Source organism: Ipomoea triloba, chromosome 10 (genome assembly GCF_003576645.1).
Source record: "Ipomoea triloba cultivar NCNSP0323 chromosome 10, ASM357664v1".
In the NCBI taxonomy this organism is placed as follows: domain Eukaryota; kingdom Viridiplantae; phylum Streptophyta; class Magnoliopsida; order Solanales; family Convolvulaceae; genus Ipomoea; species Ipomoea triloba.
The window spans coordinates 3,602,439-3,614,240 of record NC_044925.1 but is presented as its reverse complement, the minus strand read 5'-3'; the positions used below and the strand labels follow the sequence as shown (position 1 = coordinate 3,614,240).

At 34.2% G+C, this 11,802-nt stretch overlaps 3 protein-coding genes across 3 annotated transcripts; all 3 read right to left on the bottom strand.

The window, feature by feature from the left end:
• Positions 1-313: 313 nt before the first annotated feature.
• LOC116033670 (protein SRG1-like) lies at positions 314-3,028 on the bottom strand. The gene is made up of 4 exons (XM_031276426.1): positions 2,696-3,028; positions 2,370-2,617; positions 1,391-1,715; positions 314-638 (listed from the first exon to the last, which is right to left on the bottom strand). Exons 1-4 carry the CDS (start codon positions 2,951-2,953, stop codon positions 381-383), a joined length of 1,089 nt encoding a protein of 362 aa, XP_031132286.1. The 5' UTR covers positions 2,954-3,028; the 3' UTR covers positions 314-380.
• Positions 3,029-6,973: 3,945 nt separating this feature from the next.
• Positions 6,974-8,260, bottom strand: LOC116032340 (putative F-box protein At3g52320). Its single transcript, XM_031274840.1, has one exon. The coding sequence runs from the start codon at positions 8,258-8,260 to the stop codon at positions 6,974-6,976; it is 1,287 nt and encodes a 428-aa protein (XP_031130700.1).
• A 2,185-nt stretch (positions 8,261-10,445) lies between these two features.
• Positions 10,446-11,267, bottom strand: LOC116032339 (putative F-box protein At3g52320). The gene has a single exon (XM_031274839.1). It carries the CDS (start codon positions 11,265-11,267, stop codon positions 10,446-10,448), a length of 822 nt encoding a protein of 273 aa, XP_031130699.1.
• Between the last annotated feature and the right edge of the window lie 535 nt (positions 11,268-11,802).

Sequence of the window (11,802 nt, the reverse complement as noted above, 5' to 3'; positions counted from 1 at the left end):
ACATCAATCTATAAAATATTACTACAATATTTTTCCCTTACCATTTTCCCCTTTTTATTTTTACGAACTAATATTTGTAGATACCTCAAATTAAATCAATTTGTTCCATCATTTTTAAAATTTCTCTATATATATATAAGAGTCACATGTGGTGAGAATGCACACTCATGTGCGAACATACCAACACAAAACTACTATGCAAACAGCAAACCTATGAAGTGTATACTTTGATTGGTAATTCTGGCACCAAATATTTTGCTAACAAGACAAAATTTTGAGGTTTACTAAATATTGGTTTAACCGCACTTCAGTGTAGATTAAACTTATTGTACAGCAATAGGGAAACATATTTTGCAAGTGGTGCTTTAATTACATTTTAATTAGGCATTGTTATTCGCAATCTTAAAGACATCAACATGTGATTTCCCATCAAGTTTGCTCGAAAAGAATAACCGGAAAAATTCAGGTACGCTAATCCTCTTGTATTTTGGTGGGGTTTCAGCCGTTACAAGCCCACCCGCCGGACCCAATTCTGCATCCAATTTCGGGGCATGAAATGTTGCAACGGACATCCTTTCCTTGTCCCAGCTTACAACTGCTCTGTGCTCTATGCTACGATATATTCCATTTGTAAATATCTGTCAAAATTGATTGTCTTTAATACAAAGTAAATACAGGTAAATTGTCAATTACTATGTAGTGTGATGACATCTTTATTATCATTCTAAATGGACCTCGATGGGGGCTATTGATTCTTTGAGTTGAAAAAGTTTAAGAAAGTATAGAACATATACTAAATTGTAAAGAATTATGAGTATTTTTAGTAATGACGAATAGAATTATTGAGAAGTGAAAGGATATAAATGATATAAAGATTAAAATACAGAGTAATTCTACATAGACTCTAAAATTCTGTTCTCATTTTTTACTCCGTATGACATGTCATGCCTTGATTGCTTAATTTAGTAGGGTTCATGATGTTTATCCATTCCTCTTTTTCTTCCTCTAATCAAATAGAATTGGGAACCCATGAAGTATTTTTCTAAAATACATTTGTGTAATAATAATCTTTTGTTCATTTCCCTATCGCTGCTAAATTTCAAATCATGGGGAAGTAATGAAGTCCAATTCAATGAATTGAGGCAATTGCAATTCCCTCCCACCAAACAATGTAGTTTCAACTGCTAAAGAATTTGGTTGGAAAAAAGAATTGTAATTACATCCAACCAAACAACTCATTTCTAAGTTGATAATTGAGTTATCTTTTGTATAAGACCGACCCGACAACAAATTAAAAAATAATTTTCATCTCAACTATAGCTTTTAAGTTAAAAGTTGGATTACACATTTTCTAAAAAAAAAAAAATATAAGAAAACGAAATCAGTTTACCTCCAATGTATCTCCAATATTGACAATGAGGGAATTAGGTATTGGCACAACGGGAAGCCAAGCGCCATTCTTTTTAATTTGAAGACCTTGTGTTTCGTTGACTTGAAGGAGGATAGTTAGGCCATCTGCATCAGAGTGGGGGCTGAGACCCATTACGAGCTCTGGTTGGGGACATGGTGGATAATAGTTCATCCTCATTGATTGCATCCCCCCTTCATATAGCTTACACATTTCTTCATCTTTTATTCCCAGATTTTTAGCAATAAGTCTGAGTACCTTCATGGCTACCTTGTTCACTTCAACTGAGTATGCTTCTATTGTGTCCCTGATCGGTCCAAAAAAGAACTAAAATTTACAAATTCCGACTGGCCAGTGTAAGAATTTAAGATTGGTCAAAGGTGCAGTTGAGTTGAATCAAATCAATACTAAATAATTAGCTACTCTAACTCCCTATTATATACTTATTTCTTTGGAAACAAAATAGTCAAATACTCCATTGCACTTAAACCAGAAAACAATTAGGCTTTTGAACTTTTAAAAGTTACAATTAATTAAACACTACAACTTGTTAAAATCATTCATATATGTCTCATTTACCGGTAACCAATAAGTATGCAGACCGTTGTTTACCGCCTTCGTTGATAACAAAATCGTCACAGTTTACAAATAGTCGACCGCCGATCGATTGGATTGGTCACCTTCTTCCGATCGATGAAGAAGGCAACCGGCGTGGTCGCCTTCTCCTTTGAAGGAAACCAGTTCGGTTGCCTTCTTCATGGACAATGGCAACCGGTCACGGCCGGTCGTTGATTTCACCACTGAAATCCTATTAATAGATTATTTCTAGTGAATAACGGGTTATTGAGTCTTAAATGTACTAAAACGACTAGTTGAAGTGTTTAATTACAACTTTGAAAGGTTTATGGCCTAATTTATTTGACTATTTTCCATATTTCTTTTTGTCTAACTATATATTTACCTGAAACTGGGTGGTAGCTTAGGGAAGAGATGTGGTGATCTTATATGCTGTGGTAGAGTTTTAATGAAGAACATATCTGCCCAATCAAGTTTCTGCTCCTCAGATACAACAAATAGCTGCCCAAATCCCTCAATCTCCCCTGCAATTTGCCCACACTTCTGTTTTTCTTCCAATGGCAGATTGAAGAATCCTTGGACCTCAACTTTTGCTTTCTCCAAAACTGAAGAGCTCACTCCATGATTTATCAGCTGCACTTCAATTCATTCAATAAATAAAATACGCACTTTCATTTCAATTCTATGCCAGATAGATATGAGTTTGGTTACCTGGAAAAACCCCCAATCTTTGCAGGCAAAGTGCAACCTCCGAAGCTCCGAATCATGTGTTGATTCCTGGGACATTAATTTCTGCATGTCGATTACTGGGACTTGGGTGGAAGAACATGGGGGCTTGGATTCAGGTGGAGATCGTAGATCCTGGCGTATATACCGGCTTGGAACCGCAGCCGGTTTCTGTTTAGCCAATTCCTGGACACTAGGCACCGGGAGAGTGGCACCAAACTGGGTTTGGGGATCAGATTCCATGGCAGCTCAATTTCCTTGCCTATTTCTCTGTTTTACAGATTCGGATACAAAGAGGAGAGGAATTCCAAAACGTAGGCGTCAAACAGACATTGGTTATTTTTATCATGTGGACTCACGGAAAAGTGTCTACATCAAAAGCATGTGAGAGGGAATACAAATAGATAGTATAAAGTGGGAGTACATCAAGTATTTTCGGATTTTTTTTGTGAGCTTTTTCCATGTATACTAGGAGAGAGGAGAGAGAATAAAGGGAGGAAAATAAAAGAAGAAGAAAGATAGGCAATTATGGACACGAAAATACTGAGTTAGTGTTTAGCCTTAACATGTCCCGGGTCGTTAACAGGTTGACCCGTTAAGAACCCGTTATGTTTTGTGTCTTAACGGGTCAACCCGTTAAACTTGTTAAAAACCTGTTTAACCCGTTAATATTATTGTGTTAACCTGTTTATACAAACCTGTTTATAACCCGCTAAGAACCATTGTCATTTAGGTAAGAACCATTGTGATGAATGACATTACAAAAGATAGCATGAACATGACTAACGATGAATTTACTACATTAGGCCAAGATCCTACACTAATTATTGATGTTCAACAATCTAAAATTTGAATTTTTATTGTGTTCAATTTTATTCTAAAAATTAGTATGGACTTCTTTAATTATGATTGTTAGGATGTTATTTTATCATTTTATGAATGTTATAAATTGATTTTTTTATAGTTTGTTTGATGGATTAAATTGTAGGTTTTATTTCATTTTTATATAACTTAATTTTAAATTTTAGTTTCTTTTAAAAATTATTAATAGGTTTAGCGGGTTTAAACGAGTTTTGTGTCATATCGTGTAGACACGGCTCGAACTTTGTTAACAAAACGTGTATATCGTGTCAACATGTTTAACCCGTTAACAAATCGTGTTCGTGTTCGCGTTAAAAATTTGAACCCGTTAATCTTAACGTGTCGTGTCCGTGTTTAACCTTATCGTGTTCGTGTTGTTATAGTGTCAACCCGTTAACGAACCCTTATACACGAATTGTCAGGTCTACATACCACCCACCTTACTTGGCGCAAAATCGCGAATGTTATGTTCCATGAGTAGTAGTCTAGTAGAAGATATTTTCTTTTTTTTTTTCTCTCTCCTAAGTGCTCACGGGCCCCAATAAAAACCATTACTTAAAGGAGAAAAAACCTCATAAAAATCATCTTTCTCATTTATTAAAAACTTGCTCTCTATTTTTTTCATTTGCAAAAACCTCTTAAAAATCACTAATGAGAATGTTCATTTTATGTGATTTTTTATGGGGCCAAGCATGATGTGGAAGAGAAAGAAGAAGAAACAAAAATTTGTAATCTTCTTGCAAACCCTGATTTTTTGGTGGGACACTTTGAAAAAAAAAATTAAAAATCATTGACAATGATGCGCGTTAGACACATAGAAGCGCACAATCGCGCGTGCATTCCACCCTAGGCACATAAATAGCTTGTTATTGTTGTTGTTGTTATTATTATTATATTATTATTATTATTATTATTATTTGTTTTCTTTTTAGTGTCAGCTTTTCTTTTTTCCTTCTATTTTTCCAGTTTCCTCCTCATTCTCTTTCTTGATTGGCAGCATAAAAAACACCAAGAAACCTAGAATAATGTGGTTGCTCTTAAGTGGTTAACTAATTCAACAATTGTTATACCATGGCCAAAGGTAGTCCAAGATAAACCTTTATTTAAAACAAGATGTGTGGAAGAGAGAAAAAGAAAAATTTGGGATCAATATCTATATAATAAATTTTTTTTTTATCAATTTCTCTGTTTATCCATTTATGTAGACCACATATATTATATTTATAGTATTTTGTACAATATGAAAATATATACACATTTTTTTATAGAATTGTGATTACTGGCATAATTATACACGTTAATTACTACAATGGTTACTTATTAAAAAAATTATTTTAAAATATGTCTAAACTCATACTCTTAATTAAAAATTTAAAATATTTAAAAATTTATCTAAATATGTAATGTAGTTAGGGGCTACATTAATCCATATAAATTTAAAAATTAAATTCTTTTAATTTGTAAATGTACTTTTCTTAATTATAATTAATAAAATATAAATGTAATTAAGAATAAAATTATAAAATTAACAAAATGTGTATTTATAAATATTTATATTTTTAAAAATGCATACATACATATACATATGCAGTATATTAATCATACAAAATTAAAATGCTATTTTTTAATTTCTAATTTTAATTATAATATATCAATATAAATTATAATTACAGAAATTATATTATAAAATTTGCATATATACATGTTAATAAATATTATTTGTATATACACTGTATTACACAATCATATAAGAAAATGCATCTGATTAGAGTTTAAAATCACATATACAAAATTTAAAATTTACATTTTTTAATTTCTAAGTATAATTTTCTTAGTTATTATTTATATTGTTAGAATTATAATATATATGAAATAATATTAGGAATAATTCAATTTAATTATGTAAATTTTTCTCTATAAATTTATATAAATATGTACATGATTAGAGATTATATTAATCATACAAAATTTTAATTTTGTATACTATGATAATAGATACTTGACCAAATATATGAAAATTCAACTATATTATTATGTTGTACATTTTAACACATTTGTATTTTTTAATTTTTTTTATTTAAATTCATAATAACAAAAAAAATTTCGTGCATCGCACGGGTAAAACACTAGTTAAGATTTAAAGGCACAAGTACAAAACTACTAATTCGCGACCCAACCTTATACAAAAAGTAGCAAATTTATATTTTTAAAGGGTATCCGCGACTCTTTCTAGATACCAATTTTTTTTAATTCCGTGACCCTTTCTTTTAAGAAAAGGTCGTGAATAATATAATTTTTTAAAAATAAATTAATTAATTTTGACACCTTTTAAAAAAAAATCATGTACAAAATTATGCAAAATCGACACAACAAACTATACAATATACTCTTCACAATAACACAGAAATATACTCTAAACTTCACAATTAACATCATAATACTTAGTATCAACACAATAATTATAATAATTAACACACATTTAAAATTGAAATCAATATTATTCAACATGACAATATATCACGTAATATTGTACAATACTTAACTAATTAAGATAAAAGATGACATTTAATCTAAAAAAAAGTTACATGCACTCTTCCAAAAAAGTATTTCATTCAAAAGTCTCAAATCTCATCTATTTTGTTGATAGAGTACGAATTTACCTACCTCATCTAAACAATCAATTGATAAATATTTTATCACAATCTCATACATGTATAGCAATACCTAACATATGAGTAATACTAATCATGTTAAAATGAGTAACAAATACTTCAATTCATATCATGTAGTGAGAGATACTAATCCAAAAATTGTTCGCTAAGTCATCCTATCCTGCACATGAAGTTTAGCAAGAATTCCAAAAATGGTTTTTTTTTTTTTTTTTTTTTTTAAAGCATCACCAATAGGTCGGATTTTTCTTAGGCATTATTGTTTTTTCAAACCTTTAGCTTTGAATAAACTAAGGGGTTTGCCTCAACCCCCTCCAAAGATGGATATCCATAGTGTGCCTGTACTAACCATATTCATATTTAAATGATAAGAGTGGCCGTGCATTGTCATCTTTTAAGCGAGGGAGTTTGAACCCATTCTCGTATAGAAAAAGGTGCCTCCTACCTTTATGAATATGAATATAGGATAAGCATAAAGGTACCTCCTACCGTTTTGATCAAATTAATGAAGTATAATTTCTAATACTGAAATTAATGGACAACCTTATACTAATATATAAAAAGGAAACATTCACAAATTAATGAAGATAAGCGTTCTCTCATCAGCAAGTTTTGCTGTGAGCTGTCATTTTGCCCAAATCTTTACAACAAATCAGACCGCGCTTGTCAACCCCAAATTAAACCTACTTTTCTAACCCAAAGTTGTCTCATATTTCAAACATTCTAAATCTTACTACTCCAAAGAAAACACATTGTCCATAATCCTGTAGATTCTAACATCCTCAGGGCAAAGAGTTGGAAATTCCTCAACTCCACCTACATCAAATTGTCTCCAAACCTCACTTTTTAAGTTACAAATCAAAATAGAAAACCGTTCTCTATTTATACATAACAACACAATCTCCCCAACATGATTCGTAGTATAGCGCAAGAATCGATGGGGTATATCTATACTCTCTTCCAATGGAATGATCATAGTAATCTTCTCCCAGCATTCCTTAGATATCTCCCAAGTCCAAACATCCATGTAGCTTAGGTGGGTCCAAACATCCATGTAGCTTAGGTGGCCTATTTTGCGAACAAAAACAATAGCTAGTCGACCTCCATCAACTTGTAGCAATGCAAAATCTCTGAGAAGATCTCGGCATTTGTCCCTAAATGGAGCTAAATAACCAACTAAAGGATACTCCTGCGATAATGAAACTTCAGCTGGAAATGGTATCAAAGAATAACTCTCAGACCCAACTTCAAATGCTACTATGTGGAAGCTAGGAGGGTCAGCTTTAGTAAGCCAATTATAAGAATAGATAAAGCCGTCGATGTAGACACTAGTAGCATCGGAATCGATAAGGCTGCCATAGCCCTCAAAGGGGTGGGGAGAATAGTTGATCTCCCTCCATGATTTATCAACTCCCACGGTTAAAACCCAATGCTTATACTCGAAGCTGGTGGACCACTTGCCTCGAGCAAACATCCAGGTTGACATCAAAACCTTGTATCTTTTAGATTGTGAATTGAACCCCAATTGCGCACAGATTGAAGGCCGATGGGGGGAGTGGAATTGGATTCTTGGAAGGGAAATACGCTGTCCCGTACTAACATTGCAAACAACGACATCTCCATTGGGTTTGGACAGACAAATCAGGCCATCGGAGGAGGAGCGTAGTAGAGAGCCTTTCAGAAAGGGTTCAGAGTCCAAGTAGGCAAGACGGTTGGCTTGGAGCATTCCCGGCCGCTGGGCGTTTTGTTCGCTGAAATTTATGGTGTAATACGCAGGGGAGGAACGGGAGGAGATAGAGATGAGGATGCCCGCTCTACTGGGAAGCTTTAAGGACAAGCTGCGATGCATAACGCCAAAGCCATGATCAACTACGAGAGCGTAAAAGAATTTTGAAACGCACCTGAATCGTACTAGCGATTTAGCAGGGAGGTTGGAGAGGATCTCGACGAGAATGTCTTGGGGAAGATGAAGAAGAGGTAGCGTTGATACACCAGCCGCCGTCTTCTCCGATGCGCCCATCGTATCCTACGAGCTGATCGAGGGTTTGCAGGAGTTTTAAGGGTTTTCAGATTGCGAATTGCTATGCAACCTAACCAATGTTGGACTCTAAATTTAAGATTTCCTAATTAAAATGAAATTAATTCTATATATTTTCATGTTATGGGTATTAGGTAGGTTTCAAATGGACATTAATCACATGATTAGCCCTTCAATTCACTAGTAGGCACATGAAGAGCATGCACTCTTTCGATAACTTACGTGCTATCTAATTATATTTATATATTTTTTCTTTGATAATCAGTACTCCAATTTCAAAAAAATCACATTTGCTCCACCACGATTTCAGAGGTTCTTTGATAGGCATAAAAGTAAAGAAATAATTGGTGGCTTAATTAATTTAGAGTGTAAAAGAAATAATCAATTTCGAGGTGTAATAATTGATCACATATTAGTAGAAGGAAATTAAATTACGTGTGTGTGTATATATATATATTAAAATAAAATATTATAACCCTGTATAGTTTAGTTAGTATAATTTTAGTAGATTAATTATTATACGTGTTAGTAATTTTAGTAGCTTAATTATTATATATTTTAGTAATATAGTATAAAAAGATCCATGGAAGTGTGGAATTGGAGTTTGTCATTACTCAAATAAGATCATGAGCTAGAAACCTAATTGAAAGGTTTCGTATCTGTTATGGTCATATCTAGGGTGATAACAAGTGGTGTTTTCATTGTGAGAATCAAATCAATCAATAGAGTTATCCGGTGACAACTTGTACTTTCCTTGATTCCATTGGTGGAAGTATCCCTTACCTTTTTATATTTTTTTTGTTGCATCCTTTAGAAAATCTCAAAAAAAAAAAAAAAACAACTAAAAATATATAAATTTTCTTCCATGGTTTAATCCCTTGTTTTAATTCCCATATAATAAAAGGAAAAAAAAAGATAAAATAAAAACCAAAAAACAAAATAAAATTAAAAAAAAAAACACATTTCTTTAAAATTAAAGTTTCATTGATCTCTATTTTCAATGGCTATTAATATTTCCCCACAAAATTATTTGACTTCTCAACAGTGGGTAGAATCAATTGATAGATATTTTATCACAATCTCATACATGTATAGCAATACCTAACATACGAGTAATACTAATCGTGTTAAAATGAGTAATAAATACTTGAATTCATATTATGTAGTGAGAGATACTAATCCAAAAATTGTTCGCTAAGTCATCCTATCCTGCACATGAAGTTTAGCAAGAATCCCAAAATTTTTTTTAAAGCATCACCAATAGATCAGATTTTTCTTAGGCATTATTGTTTTTTCAAACCTTTAGCTTTGAATAAACTAAGGGGTTTGCCGCCTCAACCCCCTCCAAAGTTGGATATCCGTTGTGCCAGTACTAATCATATTCATATTTAAACGATATGAGTGGCCGTGCATTGTCAAATCTTTTAAGCGAGGGAGTTTGAACCCATTCTCCAATAGAAAAAGGTGCCTCCTACCTTTATGAATATGAATATAGGATAAGCACAAAGGTACCGTTATAATCAAATTATGAAATTAATGAACAACCTTATACTAATATATAAAAAGGAAACATTCGCAAATTAATGAAGATAAGCGTTCTCTCATCAGCAAGTTTTGCTGTGAATTGGAGCTGTCATTTTGCCCAAATCTTTACAACAAATCAGACCGCGCTTGTCAACCCCAAATTAAACCTAATTTTCTAACCAAAAGTTGTCTAATATTTCAAACATTCTAAATCTTACTACTCCAAAGAAAACACATTGTCCCTAGTCCCGTACATTCTAACATCCATAGGGCAAGGAATTGGAAATTCCTCAACTCCACCTACATCAAATTGTCTCCAAACCTCACTTTTCAAGTTACAAATCAAAATGGAAAACCGTTCTCTATTTATACATAACAACACAATCTCCCCAGCATGATTCGTAGTATATCACAGGGATCGATGGGGGATATCTATACTCTCTTCCAATGGAATGATCATAGTAATCTTCTCCTAGCATTCTTTAGATTTCTCTCAAATCCAAACATCCATGTAGCATAGGTGGTCTCTTTTGCGAACAAAAACAATAGCCAGTCGACCTCCATCAACTTGTAGCAATGCAAAACCTCTGCGAAGAGCTAGGCATTCTTCCATAAATGGAGATAAATAACCAACTAAACGATACTACTGCGATGATGAAATTTCAGCTGGAAATGGTATCAAAGAACAACTCTCCGACCCAACTTCAAATGCTACTATGTGGAAGCTAGGAGGGTCAGCTTTAGTCAGCCAATTATAGGAATAGATAAAGCCGTCGATGTAGACACAACTAGTATCGGAATCGCTAGGGCTACCATAGCCATCAAAGGGGTGGGGAGAATAGTTGATCTCCCTCCATGATTTATCAACTCCCACAGTAAAAACCCAATGCTTATACTCGTAGCACCTGGACCTGTTGCCTCGAGTATTCATCCAGGTTGACATCAAAACCTTGTATCTTTCAGATTGTGAATCGAACCCCAACCGCGCACAGATTGAAGGTGGATTGGGGGAGTGGAATTGGATTCTTGGAAGGGAAATACGCTGTCCCGTACTAACGTTGCAGACAACCACATCTCCATTGGGTCTGGACAGACAAATCAGGCCATCGGAGGAGGAGCGTAGTAGAGAGCCTTTCAGAAAGGGTTCAGAGTCCAAGTAGGCGATACGGTTGGCTTGGAGCATTCCCGGCCGCGGGGGGTTTTGTTCGCTGAAATTTATGGTGTAATACGCAGGGGAGGAGGAGATAACGATGAGGATGCCCGCTCTACTGGGAAGAGTCAAGGACAAGGTGCGATGCATAACGCCAAAGGCATGATTAACTGTGAGAGCGTAAAAGAATTTAGAAACACACCTGAATCGTACTAGCGATTTAGCAGGGAGCTTGGAGAGGATCTCGATGAGAATGTCTTGGGGAAGAAGAGGTAGCGTTGAAACACGCGCCTTCTTCTCCGATGCGCCGCCCATCGTATCCTACGAGCTGATCGAGGGTTTGCAGGAGTTTTAAGGGTTTTCAAGAATGCCCTCTCCTGATTGCGATCGAATTGCTATGCAACCTAACCAATGTTGGACTCTAAGTTTAAGATTTCCTAATTTTTAATTCTATATATTTTCATGTTATGGGTATTGGGCCGGTAGGTTTCAAATTGATAGGGACATTAATCACATGATTAGCCCTTCAATCCACTAGTAGGCACATGAAGAGCATGCACTCTTTAGATAACTTACGTGCTATCTAATTATATTTATATATTTTTTCTTTGATAATCAGTACTCCAATTATTTGACTTCTCAACAGTGGGTAGAATCTTTGTCCAAAATCCGTCAACAACTTCATGACTAAGACCATTATTACCTACCAGCCTTGAAAGCTCTTCAATTTAACATTTCATAGGGTCATGATTAGGTGTGACCGCCCCTTAACATGCGGTCAGTGCGGCCGCACCACTATGTATTCAAATATACACCACTCAATGTTAGAAAATATACCACACAAATGTGC